This window comes from Nematolebias whitei, chromosome 6 (assembly GCF_014905685.2).
Source record: "Nematolebias whitei isolate Nwh7 chromosome 6, NemWhi1, whole genome shotgun sequence".
Classification (NCBI taxonomy): Eukaryota; Metazoa; Chordata; class Actinopteri; order Cyprinodontiformes; family Rivulidae; genus Nematolebias; species Nematolebias whitei.
The window spans coordinates 18,620,913-18,638,940 of record NC_056503.1 but is presented as its reverse complement, the minus strand read 5'-3'; the positions used below and the strand labels follow the sequence as shown (position 1 = coordinate 18,638,940).

Here is an 18,028-nt window from a genome sequence, read left to right as displayed (position 1 = left end):
GGTGTAATAGGATTGTAAGCAGTCAAGACGCAGTGTGGAGCAGTTTGCTGCAGACTTGTCAGAGTCTATGCTAGAGTTGCATTCGGGCCTAATAAATCTGGACCGGACCAGACCGAGCCCGTAGTTTTTGGGGTTTATTCCAAGCCCTACCCAGACCCAACGGATTACCGTAATTAGAGGGCCAAACCCGAAAAACAACCAAACTTTTTTTAATTAAGCTTTTACTGATTTTGTAAGCAAATCAGTTTGACATAATAGTTTTAAAAACATAATGAAAGGAAGATATAAGATTTATGTTTATTAACAAGTCACCAAATGAATACTAACATACAGAATGAATAGCCTAAAAAAATCAAATGTAAAGAGAGGTTATTATACAGATGACCAAAACAATTTTTAGAGCAAAATTATTTGGAAAAATATAGAACAAGGCTCATTTAATTGAACGCACTACTCGCTACAGCTTTTGTAGATGCTGCTACTTCACCGCAGATGACAGCAGGTGCGGACATGCGCACGGCCAGTGATCAGCTGATTGATTCATCCATCCATTATCTTTACCTGCTTCTTCCTTTTCGGGTAGCGGGGGTCGCTGGTGCCCATGTCCAACAGTAACTGTGCGAATGGTGGGGGACACCCTGGACAGATCTCAAGTCCATTTCAACCAGAGAGTCTGCGGACGCGTGCGGCTGGTGACAGGTGTCCATCTGAGCTTAACGTGACTTTTTTAAACCTCTTTCAACCAGCCGGTCAGATCTGCCTCCTCCTCAACAAGTAGATTAACACAATTTTATTGTGCATCATTTAGTTTCCTTTGTGCTGTATGATTCGCAAAACCGCAGAAGCCTGAGCCCACGTGCGCAATTATGGCACAATGCGCCAGCGATCTCTTCCACAGTACAATTAACTGCTGCACTCTTATTTCTTTCTTCATCCACTCATTTTATTTGTGCTGTACGATTCGTAAAACCGCATCAAAGGACCGGCCCGGCCCTAATCTGGGTCAGTCCGAGCAGGGTTTGGGTTAGAAATGACAGCTCTAGTCTGTGTTGAGAACTTTTCACAAAAAAGGATCAACAAATGGCACCGCAGCACCAGAACTGGACAACAGAGCACCAAGAAGAAAGTGTCCTGTTGTGTCACGTTTACATTTATAACATATGGCTGACACACCATAAGAAGAGAACAAGGGACAAGAGAAAACCTAATGGTTTGAGAACCATTTCAGGAAAATACAATAATTTTGAGGTTCAAATACTCCAGATTTCAGTCTGATTAAGCATCTGTGAGGTTTGCTGAACAAACAAACCCCATCTTACAACTTACAGGACTTAAGAAACTGATGGCTTTATTATTTTACAGTTAAATGATGAACATCATGTTATGGCAGTATTTTGTAAATACAGCTGCCATTATTAAATATAATGTAAGTGCTCTGAAGTTCACCTTCAGATCAATGAATAAATCATATTTAAAACCTCTTGATGCTTGTCTGAGCATAGCAGCATGAAAACCAAAATTACCTCTTAGTGGTGCCAGCGTTTGTCCTCCCTCTGTCCTCATTTTCCTCTACATCGTCTTGTGTTTCCTCTCCGTCATCTTTCTCCAGCAGGCTGATTGTACCAGACAGATCACTGATGTCTAGAACCTTCTGTGACAGCTTCAAGATCCAAAAATCAGAACCTATCTGAGACATTCAACATTAAACAACTGATCTCTGTCTTGTGGAAACAGCCAGATTACCTTGATATCTATGGAGGAAGAAGGCTCTGCAATGTTCTTTCTGGCCTCGAATTCCTGCAAAAACCACACAAGCATGCTTAATAATAATACAACAGCTCTGGGCTTGCATGCACAAACAAACAATCAAACTGCGAGCAAGAAACACAGAACAAGAACGCGTGAAGCCTACTTTAAGGCAGTGACTGCATGCAGTGTAGGTCCAGGCTGCAGGCAGCTCTAAACCTTCTGTAACTGAAGCACACAGACTTTGAAAGTGGGGAAGTGATGGAGGGAGATGAGAACTCTGAATCTGCTTAAACCTCCAATCTACAAGAAGACTCCAAGTCTGGTAAGGGGTGAGGGATCAAAACTTTCCAACCCAGTCCTCAAGGGCTCAGACTGTGAAGACATCCAGACAGAAGGTCGCAGCCCCTCAGGCACTGTAGTTGAACTCTGACAGCTACATGCAACTGCTTTATGACTAAATGGGAGGTGGGGGAGGGGGAGACAGAGGCAACACCAAACCCTACCTCTGCAGGATGGGAGGAGTTGATCTCATTCTCCATCTTGTCAGCGAGACTCTCTCCGTTTTTGTAAAGGAGCGTGGCAGGTTTGACTTTAGTCGAGCCCACGTTAAACAGCTCAAGGACTTCATCGTCACTCTCTGCTCCTGGGGGGTTCTGACTCCCTGCTTCGTCTCCTTTCTCCACCCCCTCCTTCATTGTTTCCTCTTCTCCACCTTCCACACACCTGTCCAACACCTCCTCGTGACTCTCGGTCAGTTTTTTGTGGCCTCTGGAGCATTTCAGCTCAGCTTTGTCACTCTCACCCTCCTCATCCTCTCTCTGCCTCTTTAGAAAATCCAGGCCTCGCTCCTCGTTCAGCTCTTCGTCAGAAACACTGCTCTCTGTTGCATCAAGTTTGTCCTCCTTGTCACTGCTGAGGCTGTTTTCCATAACTTCATCCTCAAGTTCTGATTCTTCTCCAACGCTGACTTCATCATTCTGCTTCTCTGCAAATGCTTCTAGCACTTCGTCACCCTCATGTCTGCCACTGTGTTTTAGATTTTCTAACACTTCATCTTTGTCAACGCAGCATCTCTTCACTCTCTCTTCACTTCCACTCTGATCTTCCTGCATTTTGTCCTCTTCTTCCAGAAGTTGATCTTCTCCTTCTTCTCCATATTTCAGCTCATTTCCTGCCACCTCCGTGTTCTTCCCATTTTCATTTTGTTCATCTTCTACCTCGCCAACCTCCTCCACCTCATTTAGCTCCTCCTCCATGTCTGACTGCTCAACTAAGAGCTCAGATTCACATGCGGGAGCACCGGCCGCCTCCTCACTGACTTGGTTTCTGCAGCCCGTCTTGAGAGAGAGCTGGATGTGGCGGCCCTTCAAAGAGTCCTTCCATGAGGATGAGAAGAAGAACGATCCATCCGTCCCCAAACAGATGCACAGAGGGAGGCGTGCAGAGACATAAGGAACAGAAGGGATGGACGGGGATTAAAGGAAAGCAGGCAAACAAAAAGACTCTGACCCCTGCTGAAGGTTAATAGAGGTGTGAACTGGAACACCTGCATGCAAAACTAACAGATCATGCATTTAATAAAAAATGAACTGGTTGGATTAAAAAAACACAAACAAAACAAATAAAAAGGTATACCATCACTATACAAATGTACACCACTGTTTATGAATAAAGTTAAACTGTTCAATAACAGGTTTAAAAATTGAGATAACCAAAAACATCAGGCATATTGCACTGCTGTGATTTATTTAGCAGCACTTTGGTTGGCTTTGTAGCTGTTTTAAGTGCTTTATAAATAAAGTGGTATGGTATTTACATGAAGTAAGACAAAACTTCTCATGAAAGCTACCGACAGTCAGGTCTTGTACAACCACACTTTTAGGAAGAAATTAAATCCTTTAAACGTCGATCAACCAATGAAGTGGTTCTCAAACCGTAAATCATAACTAAACTTCTGACTTTTATTTTCTGGCCCTATATTTATAGCTCTAAAAGTATTGGCACTTAAAATAAATAATCAGAGGCTTGTGGAGCAGTCTGCTTTGTTGTTTGTTTGTTTAATTTGTTGAAAATCCAAAAAAGCATTACAAGCCTGTTAGGGAGACATGAAAAATGTTGATTTTACAACTGCATTAAGCTCTAGCTCCATCTTAAATTACAGATGTTATTGTTCCATATTTTCCCAACAGAGCACTTCGCTCTCAGGCTGCAGGTTTACTTGTGGTTTTTGAGTTTCCAAAAGCAGAATGGGAAGAAGATCTTTCAGTTATCAGGCTCCTCTCTTGTGGAACCAACTTCCAATTCTGTCCGTAAGGCTGACACATTATCTACTTTAAGATTAAGTGTAAGACTTTCATTGTAGATAAATCCTATAGTTAGGTTTGGCTTGGGTTTCCTGAGCTATCCCTTATTTATGCTGCTATAGGCTTAGACTGCTGGAGGACAAAATGACCACATTTCCTCACTCTGCTGCAGTCTTTACCTGCTCTACTCTTCCTGTTTGTATTTGTCAGGTCTCTCTTGTAAATGAGTCCTCGAGGCTCAATGGGATTTACCTGTATAAATAAAGGTTGATTGACTTGTAATTATTTATACCCTTGGCATGTGTTTTGTGTCTTTCTTCCAATAGGGAGAACACCTGGACCTGCCATTCTGTGTTCATTTGTTTCTCCTTTCTGTTCCCTCAAACCCAAGCCAGTCGAAGCAGATGGCCGCTCGTCCTGATGTGCTTGCTCAGGATGGGAGACTGTGACAAAGTGAAGATTCAACACAATCTGCCGGCTTCCTTAGATAAATTTAAGTCCATTTAAACTTTCTCTAAAACTTTTGACAGAAAAGGCTATTGACACCTAAAATATTGCTTTTCATTTAAAGTTGTGTCGAACTAATTTTATTACCTGCTGAGGACCCCAGCAGGATTGATGTCTAAGATTATAATCCTTAAAAATTATAAAGGACATACATATTTTTTTAAACTATGAACGTGTAATTAAACAGAGCACGTATCGGGTTCTAGATATTTCATACAGGTCTGAGTGTGTTTATGTTTCAGCACTGAATCATTACACATGTATACATCTAGGTCTGCAGAGAATTTAATAACTTCAGGACAAAACTTTTTGTTTAGACAAGGTAAAAGAGGGAGTTGTGCTATTCATACGTTATTAAACACGTGACCGGAAATAATAGGATTTGTTGTTGTGATGGTGACAACACAAGTTGGGGTCATTTGTGTTCAGGCAGCAAAGCAGTAGCAGTGACAGTAGGAAGACAGCAGGACAAACAGGAAGGCACAATAAAAGCCGTGCCCATAGGACAGGTCCCAGCAGCACAGCAGCTGCATCAACACACGACAGGCCCAGTGCAAAGGTGAGAGGTTTACAGGTCAAAGAGAGACAAGAGGAAGAAAGATAGATGGATCAGAAACCACAAGAGCACAGGACAGTGACTAAAGGCCACTATAGCAATGAACAATGATACACACATCATTAGGATTAACTCTCAACTCAATAATACACATAAATACAGTAAAAAATACTTGTAAAATCAAATCATACTGTTCCGGGAAAATAAACCACAGATATAAGCTGTGAAATTGCTTCTATATTGGAGGGTGAAGTTGTGCCAAAAGATGCATCTAGAATCACAATTATCCATCAACAACCATTCTGTTGCTTCTAAAACATCTGTCAACTCACCTAATAGGCCTGAACAAAATGACATGGCAAACAATAATGTTAAGGAAATAGATGGAAACATTCAAGCTAATCAGTTAGAATATATAAAACTGAGCAAACATTTAAATATTGTGATTCACGGGTAGATGAAGTGACAGAGTGAGTGATGGCAGATATATTTGTGATTCTGTGAGTTTGTACCTGCTGGGATGGTGGTTCGGGGCTATGTTCCCTAGAAAAAGCCTCCTCTTGCAACTCTGGCTCCATCCGCTCCTCAGCTGGAGCTGCTTCACTGGCATCACTGTCCTGAAGAACAACAAAGAAGCCTAATTAATCCTTACAAAAGTCCATTTAAACTGTACTAAAAAGGCACAGAACAGTGGTAAACATTCAAGAATGCAGGTAAAAACAAATACCCAGCAAACTAATAAAAAAATCTTTGTTTACCTCATAGCAAAGGCCTCCTCCAAGAGCATCCAGGTCTAGGTGGAGGTTCTTCAGGAGTCTGTCTGACCCACGAAGACTTGGCTGAAAATAACACAATGTCTGGTTTCTATAAGAGCATTAAGCTTATTTCTGAAAGCAACACAAAGCCAAGCTAACCTCATTGTCTGAGATTTTGTTGCCTTCGTCATCACCGTCGTCTAAACCAGGCAGAGTAAGTGACACCCGCTCGTCTTGCCTGGTGCCTAAAACACTTGATGCCTTGCTGCTTCGAGGAGCCTGAGAAAAAGCAATACAGTATTAACAAAAAGCAACAAAGTTTGGAAAAAGAAAATTAACTCTGATTAAAGTGTGGCAGTAATGGCTGAACAGGTTCTTACTGGGAGCAATGTTTTGAGGGGCTCCAGGCCCACAGAGCTGCCAAGAGACCCCCTGAGGGATGGAACTGATCCAGAGAGAGGACTTTTCCCTGGAGCATCCAGACCTCTGAGTGGACCCAAGCTGGCATGTGGCCCTAAAGGTGAAGTCAGTGTCTACAGGACCAGACGCACAGCCAGAGAAGGAGGGAAACAGCTTTTAATCAGACATTTAAAGACAACAAGGAAGTTACTGTGCAGTTTGTTCTCATTCTGTGCACCACACTGAACATGGAGCATGCAAAGGTGGGAGCTGCCCCAAGAACACAAGAAGATTACAAGTATAAGTGCTATATGTTGTCATCATCGTATGTTTCCATAGAATGATGAAATTGGTTCTCTGCATTTGACCCATTGCACCTGGGATACACCCAGGTGGAGAGATGGTCAGCTACTGAGGGACGGGGGAACAATTAGGGATTAGGTGTCTTGCTCAGAGACACCATGACAATGTGGGCATGGCGGGGAGTCGAACCGTGACTTTCTGGTCCCATGTCGGCTGCCCTACCTCTACCTCATATCAACCCCTATAGAAATCCATGTTGAAGGTAAACACTACAAGACCATCTCCAAGCAGCTTCGTGTTCTTCTGATCACAGCTGCCAATTTTATTTAACAGTATAAGGTTCATGGGACTGTAGCCAACTTTCCAGGACATGGATGCAAACAAAAAATGCAACCACAGGCTGATCACACGAATGGTACAGATGGTAGAAAAAGAGCTGACAAAAACCTCCAAAACCATTCAAGTTGAACTCGAACTTCACTTTGACACCATCTGTTGCATCATATTGGGCTCCATGAAATAAGATTCAGGAGGACTCCACTATTAACAAATATATAAATTGATGATTACGTACTTGTGTAAAATCTGACAAAAATCATAATCTGGCATGTGAAAAATGTCAAACCTGAAAAGTGAATTACAGATACTTGGTTTTGGTTTTCAAGAATATTAATTTAATTTTTCAAAAGTGCATCCACTGTTTGTCTTAAAGCGAGCCCTTCATCATCCAGTTAAACAGCATTTAGTTAACATCAGAAGAACGCCATAATTTAGGGTTAAAGCACACAAATGAATAACTGCAAAATATTCTGCTCCTGAAAAAAACAACTTCCCAATACTGCCATTTCAGCAAAACACAAAATAAAAATCATTTTAACAACAATGAAAGAAATTAATCTGAAAGTCATTCTGTTTGGCAAAAATATATTTTTATGGGCTCTTGTTTGGTTGTAGCCTGACTAGCTCAATCAGTAGAGCATGAGGCTCGTAATCTCAGGGTTGTGGGTTCCAGCCCCACGTTAGTTGCCAGGGCGGTAAAGTGGTTAGAGCTGTCCCCTCACAGTAAGAAAGTCGCAAGTTTGCCTCCCAGACATTCTGGGTGGAGCTTGCATGTTCTCTCCGTGCATGCGTGGGTTTTCTCCAGGTACTCCAGTTTCCTCCCACAGACCAAAAACATGCATGTTAGACTGATTGGTAACTCTAAATTGTCCTTAGGTGTGAGAGAGAGAGTGAATGGTTGTTTGTCTCTATGTGTCCCTGTGATGGACTGAAGACCTGTCCAGGGTGTCCCCCACCTCTCGCATAGTAAATGCTGTATCTCCCTCCCAGCTGAATAAAGCTTTAAACTGTTGTTAAGTTTAAAAACTTATTGTGAACTCTAACCGATTGTTTTCCTCTGTACCCCTCTAAACATTGTGTTTTTTTTGTGGTTAAGATTTTAGAGTGCAAGTTTGACAGGGTGCAGGGTCCTCAGCAAGATTTATACGCTGCTCATCCCCCGACATATGAACACTGGATGAGAGAAGTCATGAATGATGTTCATCTGGGAAAGATTAGATTTACTCTGAAAGGTTCTGCTGAGAGATTTTAGGAAACTTATCAGCCATTCATGTCTTATGTTGAAAGTATGTCAATGCCCGTCTGATGTGTTCATGTCTGTGTAGCTGATCCGGTGTAGGAGTGGGGTGGGGGTGCGGGGTTTGTTATATGTTCTTTTTTCTTTTTGTGTGTGTGTTCTGGAAAAAGAAAATCAATAAAAAGACTTTGATAAAAAAAAAAAAAATAAAATAAAAAAAAATAAAAAAAAAGATTAAATCACATTGAGTGGCAGCAGAAATAATTACTCATACCAGAATGTGATATTATTTTTATTCTCGGGTGGTGGGGGGCAGACAGCCTTACCAGCTTCTGTTTTTAAAGGTAGTTAAATAATCAGACAATACTGAATTGTGCTGAACTAAAAACACCTACCGTTGGAGCCTTCATCACCTCCTTCTTCTTCTTCTTCTCCCTTTTCTCCTTCTTTTCTTTCTTCTTCTTCTTGTCCTTCTTCTCCTCTCCACCCCCAGCTGTCAGCTGCAAGCGCTCGCGCTCCTGGTTTACCAGGCGGCGGTAATGCTCGTCGCAAGGGTGGTCCCAGGTGGACTGTCCCGTGGAAAAGTTAAAATAGTAGATGTCTCCTGTCACGTCCTGGCTTTGAGGAGGAAAGGGGCGGGGGGAGTTGAAGGGGGTCACTTCAGCACCTCAAAATAAACCCAAACATTAGCAGAGCTGGAAATAATTATAGCTTGTTATTTGTGTCATTACTTTAATAAATCCATTTAAAACTTATGGCACAAATACTGGCATTCTGAACAAGACAAACAGTTTTATTAGGTATATTAGGAAAAACTGCATCTGTCTATAACTCAAAAGAAAGATTCAAGAAGCTTAAACTTGCTAAGAGCTTTCATCTCCCCAGACACTTCCAAAAGGCAGCTGTACTTTATTCTTAAAACGTCAAGAGAATTTCCTGATTAAATGCAAACAACCAAAAACTTCAATTCAATTCAGTTTATTTATAAAGCACCAAGTCACAACAGAAGTTATCTCAGGGCACTGTACAAATACGTTCACATAAATAAAAAAACTTGACTGCTGTACAACCTTACAGTTAAACTAAAACAGCAGCTTCTGCCTTCAATACCATGGTTTTACTTACCAAGGCTTCCACTCGTGGGGCAAAGGGGCAACGATGCCCTCTCTGGCCAACCACATGAGCTCAGGCTCATTGTCAGGACTGATGCCAATTTCTCTTGCATACTCCTGGATCTCTGTACAGAGGGACAAATTGAAATATAAGAAGAACTAAATGAAATGATAGCACCGTCTAAATGAACTTCTTTCAGTTTTTTCCTCTTCAGGGGTCGCCACAGCGAGTCATCCTCCTCCATTGCACTCGTCCTCTGAATCCTCTGTCCTCACTAACTGCATCTACAGAATAGATCTCCTCTTTGTCTCCTTCAGCATTCTCAAAGCAAAGATGGCATCTGTGGTGCTCTTTCTTGGCATGAAACCATATTGCTGCTCACAGAGAATCACCTCTCATCTAAGTCTTGCCTCCACAACTCTCTCCCAGATCTTCATTGTGTGACTCATCAACTTAATTCCCCTGCAGTTGCTACAACTCTGTACATCACCCTTGTTCTTAAAAATGGGCACCAGCACACTTCTCCATTTTTCAAGCATTTTCTCACCCTCAAATATGCCATTGAATATTTGAGTCAAAAACCTCACTGCCATCTCTCCAAGACATTTCCAAACCTCCAGTATGTCATCAGGTCCTACTGCCTTCCCCTTCTTTTCTTTTCAAAGCTTCCCAGACTTCACCCTCACTAATCTTTTTCACTTCTAGGTCCACAGTTTCTATTACCTCTACTCTTCTTTTTATTTCACTCTCTTGATTCATTAGCTCCTCAAAGTACTCCTTCCACCTTCCCATCACAGTCTCCTCACTTGTTAGTAGATTACCATTCCTTTCTTTAAAAAGCCTAACCTGCTGCATATCCTTTCCAGCCTGATCCCTCTGTCTCGCCAATCAGTACAAATCTTTCTCGCCCTCTTTATTCAGCCTCCCATACAACTAATCATCCGGCTTCCTCATCGCCTTTGCTACCTCCCTCTTTGTTCTACATTGCATCTCTTTATATTCCTGTCTCCTACCATACCATTTACCATACCATTTTATTTATAGAGCACTTAAAACAGCTACAAGGCCAACCAAAGTGCTGTACAGACAGAACAATAGACAACACAAGAAGCAATATACAAAACGAAGTAAATCAAAAATAGACATAAAATCGATGCAGATAATAAATATGACGACAAACCAGTGTGGAGCGTACAGGTTCAAAACACAGATCATCTGGTGTTGAAAGCTACTGAATAGTAGTGAGTTTTTAAACGGGATTTGAAAACCGAGAGGGAGGGGGCCAGTCTGACAAGCAGAGGTAACTCGTTCCAAAATCTTGGTCCTGCTACAGAGGAGGCCCTGTCCCCTCTGTGCTTAAGACGAGTTCCTAGAACTGTGAGGAGCAACTGGTCCGCTGACCTCAGGGAGCGTGGTGGGACATACGGTTGTAGCAGATCAGAGAGAGGGGGGGGGGGGGAGAGACACTGTTCAGCGATTTGTAGACATACAGGAGTATTTTGAACTGGATTCCAAGGTGAACCGGTAGCCAGTGCAGTGAGTCCAAAACTGGTGTAATGTGCTCTCTTTTGCCTGTACTGGTTAAAAATCGGGCTGCTGCATTCTGGACCAGTTGTAGTCGTACAATGGGGGTCTGACTGATACCAAACAGAAGTTAATTGCAGTAATCAAGCCTAGATGTAATGAATGCATGCATTACTGTCTCCAGGTTATTTATGTTAAACATCTACCTTCCTTCTCTGCATCATGTCAGCCAGTCTCCTCTCTTCAGTCCTCTCACTGTCATATTTCTTCTTGGCTAACCTCTTTCTTTGAACGGCATCCTGCACTTCACTCTTCCACCACCAGGTTTTCTTATAATCTATTCTCTCTTCAGATGACACACAAAGTATCTTCCACCTGTCTCTCTAATTACTGTTGCTGTAGTATTCCAGTCATTTGGAAGCTCTTTCTTACCACCCAGAACCTTTAACAGCTCCTCTCTGAAATTTTCACAACATTCTTCCTTCTTTAACTTTCATCATTTGGTCTTCTTCACTGATTTCACTCTTTTTCTCTTCTTCACAACAACAGTCATTCTACACACAACCATCCGATGCAGTATGGCCACGCTCTCCCCTGCCACAACCTTACAGTCCCCAATGTCCCTCAGGGTTCCTCTTCAACACAGAATGTAGTCGACATGTGTCCTCCTTCCTCCACTCTTATAGGTCACTCTATGTTCCTCCCTCTTTTGGAAATAAATGTTGATTACAACTATTTCCATTCTCTGGAAAAATTCACCACCATCTGTCCTTCAAGGTTTCTTCTTTCCTTGACACCAAACCTACCCATCACTTCCTCATCTCCTCTGTTTCCTTCACCAACATGTCCATTCAGGTCTGCTCCGATCACCACTCTCTCCTCCCTGGGAATACTTTCTATCACTTCATCCAGATCATTCCAAAAGGTATCTTTCTCCTCCTCATCACATCCAACCTGTGCAGCATAACCACTGACAATATTTAGCATCAGACCTTCTACTTCTACCTTCAGACACATAACCCTATCTGACATTTTTTTCCACATTTACTACTTTCTTTGCCAGCTCCTCCTTCAGGACCACCCCTACTCCATTTCTCTTTCTATCTAAACCATAGTAAAACAGTTTGAACCCTGCTCCAATGCTGTGAGCCTTACTGCCCTTCCACTTGGTCTCTAGGACACATAAAACATCTACCTTCCTTCTCTGCATCATGTCAGCCAGCTCTCTACCTTTGCTTGTCATTGTCCCCACAATTGGAGTTGCAACACTCAGTCCTACATTCTTGACGTTCCTCTTCTCCCTCTGTCTCCTGACACGTTTCCCTCCTCGTGGTCTTCGACTAACAGTAGCACAATTTCTACCAGCACCCTGTTTGTCAACAGCACCGGTGGTGGTCATTGTTAACCCGGGCCTCGACCGATCCGGTATGATTTTGCTTTGATGAACTCACATTATAGTTTTGGCAAAAGTGTTCTACGTCGGATGCCATTCCTGACACAACCTTCACCATTTACCTTGGCTTGGGATCGGCACAAGAGATACACCAACTTGTGCTCCCTAGTGGCTGGTTTGCACTGTTAAACTGTTTGCACTGTTTAAATTAAATGATGCGTATAAAACAAAATGAGGCACCTCAATTTAGCATTTGATTATTAATATTATCCTATCCCATACATTTGATGTACATTATAATGATTATGACTGATGTATCAGAATAACATCTGTTTTTAAGTAGATAATCATTTTTTACTTTCTCTGATAGTCTCTGCACATTGTGTAATAAAAGGTGCAGAAGTGATTTTATTTTGGTTTTTATTAAAAATGCTGTGTCCAAAAATCCCTCACCAAATTGTACCATATCACAAGTAAAAACCATACTAAATGGATTTATATTACTTTGGTGTAAAAATATTATAGCATATGACTGTAAATTACTGATGAAGGCTGCAATTTATTAGTTCACCAGTAGCCCTTTTACATCTACACCAGCCTCTGCAGAATGAAAAACTTACATAACATGTGCAATACATAACATCTTTTCTCCTAACTCCCCTCAGGAAAGTGCTTAATGATGTATTAGTGTCTGGACCTCATGCTTCAGAGGGCTTTTACCCTCAGGCAGTCACACTCATGAACACGTGGCTCCTAAATGAATGTGTATGCTGTCAATTGTATAAATTTGTGTTTTATGAGAATTTTTTCATTTACAATTATGTGTCCTACATGTAATGTTTATTAGGTCATCCAAATACAATATTTTCTTTATTTTAAACATCACCTCCCATCACCAATAGGCAAAAGGCATGCAATAATAAATAAAAACATAACTTTCAAGGTTTGGAAAACCTTGAAACGACAGCTACAGCTTTTTTTCAACAGAAGATCATCTTAGTTTTAAATGCTAGCATGAAAGGCAGCAGAGGACTTGCTGTCCTTCATTTGTTTGTATTTCATCTCTATCCTCTGCTGCTTATCTGTAGTCGTGTCGTGAGGCAACAGGTACAGGAGAGAGACCCAGACCTCCCTTCCCTCAGCGACACACTCCAGCTCCTCCTGCGAGACCCCAAGGCGTTTCCAGGACAGACAAGATACATGATCCCTCCAGCAAGTTCTGGGTCTGGTCTGGAGCCTCTTACCAGTGAGATGTGCCCAGAAAACCTGTAAAGGGAGAGGTCCAGGAGGCATCCTAATCAGAAGCCTGAACCACCTCACCTCAACTCTTTTTGATGCAGAGGAGCAGCTCTATTCCAAGCTCCCCCCAGTTGACGGAGCTCCTCACCTTATCTCTAAGGCTGAGCTCAGCCACCACAATCAGGATGCTCATTTCAGTCATTTATATCCCAGATCTTGTTATTTTGGTCATGATCTAAACCTTTTCAAGAAATCAAGGATTTTTTAAATTGTTGTACCAGCTCACATTTGCATGTTTATGGTATGAAATTCAGACTCAGGTCTGTCGTGCTCTGAATGCTCCTCAGCTGCCTGGTTGAGTGGAGGGGCTGTAACAGACTGTGTGCAGGATGAGTTAAGTCCTTCATGATGTGAAACACTCTCCCCTTGTATCCTGATGTGTAGAGGTCCAAGGTGGTGGAAAGGCTGTTCCCCACAGTCTTCTGCGCTGCATTAGCCACCCTCTGCAGAGCCATCCTCTCAGCAGCAGTGCAGCTGCCGTGCCACACGGTGATGCAGTTGCAGAGAACAGTCTCCACCACACAGCAATAGAAGCTCCTCAGGACAGAGCTCCCAAGATCTCCGCAGCTCTCCGCAGCTTCCTGAGGAAGTAGAGAGGCTGGTGGGCTTTCTTGAACAGACAGGAAATGTTGTTGCCACTCCAGGTGAGGTCACTGGATATATGCACCCCCAGGTACCTGTAGCAGGAGACCACCTCCACAGTTGTTCCTCCGATGTGTAGGGGATGAAGAGGATCCTTGTTCCTTCTGAAATTCACCATCTCCTTGGTCTCTTGACCACAGATGAGAGTTGGAACATAGACGAAGCAGTAAATCCTGAGTTTGCCTTCACCAAAAGCAACCAAAGCAACACCCTCATTCCTGAGGACGAAGCCTCAATCGGTCCATCCATCTCCCGCTCCATTCTACCTTCACTCCTGAGCAAGAAACCCAGATACTGTAACTCCTCCACCCGAGGCAAAGACTACCCCCCCACACACACACCCCCACCCCGATGAGGAATTCCCCCGCATGTTTACCATAACCTAATTCATGTTCATGATGTCACAGATGAAAGTGACTTCCATAAGTTGTGTTTTTTCCACATGTTCTTTCCTAGCAGATGATAAAATATAGGTCTCATGGAGTACCTTGTTCAGAGGGGATGTAGTTCTCGTCATAGTCTTCTTCAAGGATCAGCTGGCCTCCTATGGCAGCAGGTGCTGTCATGGTCACTGCAGAAACAGACAAACAGGATGACTGGCTACAGACAACAAAAACACGGGTTCAAACGAGCTAAACTAAACGAAATTCTGCTAGCTAACAAGATTATGAGCTAACTTATTAAAGAAAAAAGTTAGCTTCCAACAAGGAATAACCGAGCCTGCGAAAAAATGCACTCCCAGTTAAATAGCAAGAATACCGATAATTAAAACAGGTCAAGCTGAACTCGTTTTTGCGGCATTAATATGTAAAATTAAAGCGACGCGATGAGTTAATCTCCGACGTTAGCTTAATGTTAGCTCAGCAAGCCTGCTTACTTAAAGAAAAACTGATACGTGACGAGCAATGTACCTCTTTGAAACGGTTTCTCATCCGGTTCTTCTGCTTTTATTGTCAGCTATTTAAAAAAAGGGCATTTTACACTTAAACTGGCAGAAAGATACAAACACAATCACCAAGGACGCTTCTCTTGTTTCCTGCTGACGTTTAGAGGCGTGGCTCTGTCCGTATGAGGCATTCATGGGCCCTCGTAAATTCTTTATTCACTGAGATGTAAACCGTCGTATTTATTAGATTACAAATGTATTTAAATTCGTAGAGAATTGAAAGCATCTTACTGGTAAATCGTTTATTTTAAGCTCGCAAAACCGTATATCACTCAACAATGTAATACACAACAGCTTACTTTTCATCGTGATTTTCTTATATAAACTGTCATCTTTCTAAATAAATGGTGTGTTTATAATTTTCTACTGTCTTTAAAAGCTCCAATCGCTTAGACGCAAGTTAATATTCTGGTAATAACTCTAGCAGAGTCACTGAAGATAATCACTGTCTATCTAATCTACGTACCTTTCGTCTTGTGTGATTAGAAAGCATAGAATAAATAAGCCACTGTGTCATCTGTTGTGTTAAGATAGTCTGTTTGTGAAGACAAACATTTTATTTGTCACCAGTTTTCTGTGGCATAGATTTTGAGATTGAGATAAGTAAGCATTACAAGATAATTACTATTATTTTCTACTGAATCACAGTTCATTTATTTATTTATTTTACTTTATCCTTTCATAGGTCAGAGATATTTAAACAAGTGTTAATCTTCTTGTTACAGTCATGGAAAACAGAAAGTCCCCAAACACTAATAGCTGATAAGTGATCATCAGCAAGTATAACCACCTCTGTACAAGCAAGAGATTTTTTGTGGTTTTTTTTGTTTTGTTTGTTTGTTTGCAGTTTACTGGTGATCAAGATGTTAGGACAGATTGGACACCGATCATGATTGGCCGATACCAATCAATGCCTTTCAGTACCGATCACAAAAAACGATCACCTGGTAAATCATAAACAAACATGTCTGCCATGTGGAACTTATGTACACCATCTGAGAGTGATGTAAAGTTTGAATCCTGCAACACATGCAACGAAAAAAATACCTCACGGTGGAAGCACGTTAAAATCCTTCAGCACAACAAATTTAAATTTACATTTGAAGAACAAACACTTGGTGGAGTACGGTGAGTTTTCGAGGCTCGCTGCAAAGAAGACACCCACAGCAACAACAGTCAGAGGGCAGTTAATGCAGCCCACACCTCTGAGATGGTTTTAAAGCGTCTCCTTGCCAAAGATGTTGCAGCAGATCATGGAAGCTGTCACCTAAAGATTTGCTGACATTGAAGAGGAACCCCTCTACAGTTTGGCAACAGTCATAGACGCAAGTTGAGAAAATTATCATTAAATAATCACAAAAATAAGCATTTACATATACATAGCTAATGGTTTTATTCTCAAGTGGCCTGACACAATGAGTTTCGTGTGAAATTTATGTGATTCTACCCAACCCCCACCCCCCATTCAAGGTACAAAAACAGATTTTATTCTGAAGGTCTCAAGACCGTACACACAGACTGCTTCTTCATCTGATGACAGAAGGCACTCAGAGGGACCCAAACCAAGAACCTGAAGGTAACAACACAGGGGAGCCAGCAGAGAAAGTGCCATGACCAGGATCCTTGTCTTCAATGTTTGGTGAGATCCTGACAGAAGAAACCATGCAGCAGGCTCACGCCAACAGTGCAACACCCTCAGAGATGATTTTCTACCTCTCAGAGCCAACCATCTCTCGGAGTCATCATCACTGGAATACTGGAAAACCAATAAGGAATGCTTTCTGGACCTTGCTACAGTAGCAAGAGCTTACCTGTCTTCACCTGCACAAGTGTGGAGAGTGAGCGCTTATTCAGCGCTTCATCCAACATGGTGGACGAGCACAGGAATAGACTCATGACTGAAATAGCTGGGATGCTCCTCTTTCTTTCCACAACTCTTATCAACAAGTCATATTTCTTTGACAATGCACAACAGTTTGCTCATGCACAAAAGAGTAACGCATGCTCTCAGGTATTTTTGATTTAGTAACTTACATTAGGATAGTTTATTCGAATTCAACCTGCTTTTGACTTTGAATGTATCTTTTTTTACTTGACATTAATTGATTTAGGCAATGTTTTTAGATTTCTTGGACTTTCTGCACAATTTAGCTTGTTGACTGTGTTACTGATAACAGGTACCAGTAAATTTTTTCAGTTGTTCAACATTTTTCAGTCAGGTCATCTGGACAGTTTCTTTTTTTGTGTGTGTGCTGAAACGTTTCACCTTCGATCCAGAAGGCTTCATCAGTCAAGGAAACACACAACAAAACTGATTCTTCCTCCAACAGCTTACTCCAAAGTGGAACAAACCAGTTATGTTGGTGCTAAGATGGTCTCTTTGGCACACCCCCTCCTCCATTGCCGGCTCTCTTCCTTGTTGACAGTCGTGTCAAACTGATTGAAAACAACAAAGTCCATGCTCAATAATCCAGGTATACAATCCAACATTTGACATCAACCAGTTGGACACGACTGTCAACAAGGAAGAGGGACGGCAATAGAGGAGGGGTTGTGACAAAGAGACCATGTTAGCACCAACATAACTGGTTTGTTCCACTTTGGAGTAAGCTGTTGGGGACAGAATCAGTTTTGTTGTGTGTTTCCTTGACTGATGAAGCCTTCTGGATCGAAGGTGAAACGTTTCAGCACAACAACAACAAAAAAGAAACTGTCCAGATGACCTGACTGAAAAATGTTGGATTCTATACCTGGATTATTGAGCATGGACTGCATTGTGCCCGCGAGTTGTTTTATTTTATTTTTTTACATTTTTTGTCTTGAAAAAGTAAATAAAAACATGTTTTTGTCCAAATTAAGGTGATTTTATGCTTCCTATTTTCCAGCTCACGTAACAAGTAGCACTCATCTTAACAAAATCAAAAAAATTACAACCAATCCATGTGATCGAAATTGGTGATCGA

At 41.8% G+C, this 18,028-nt stretch overlaps 1 protein-coding gene across 1 annotated transcript in view; it reads right to left on the bottom strand.

Annotated features, from left to right (window-relative positions):
• LOC119410544 (centrosomal protein of 164 kDa) overlaps window positions 1-15,175 on the bottom strand; it is a 30,484-nt gene extending 15,309 nt beyond the window's left edge. The window contains exons 1-10 of the mRNA XM_037677424.1: window positions 15,031-15,175; window positions 14,607-14,690; window positions 9,274-9,385; window positions 8,544-8,766; window positions 6,251-6,403; window positions 6,030-6,149; window positions 5,874-5,954; window positions 5,628-5,732; window positions 1,744-1,797; window positions 1,524-1,660 (exon numbers count right to left, since the gene is read on the bottom strand). Of these exons, the coding sequence (XP_037533352.1) occupies window positions 1,524-1,660; window positions 1,744-1,797; window positions 5,628-5,732; window positions 5,874-5,954; window positions 6,030-6,149; window positions 6,251-6,403; window positions 8,544-8,766; window positions 9,274-9,385; window positions 14,607-14,685 (1,064 nt within the window). The 5' untranslated portion in view covers window positions 14,686-14,690; window positions 15,031-15,175. The remainder of the gene's footprint in view (window positions 1-1,523; window positions 1,661-1,743; window positions 1,798-5,627; window positions 5,733-5,873; window positions 5,955-6,029; window positions 6,150-6,250; window positions 6,404-8,543; window positions 8,767-9,273; window positions 9,386-14,606; window positions 14,691-15,030) is intronic.
• Between the last annotated feature and the right edge of the window lie 2,853 nt (window positions 15,176-18,028).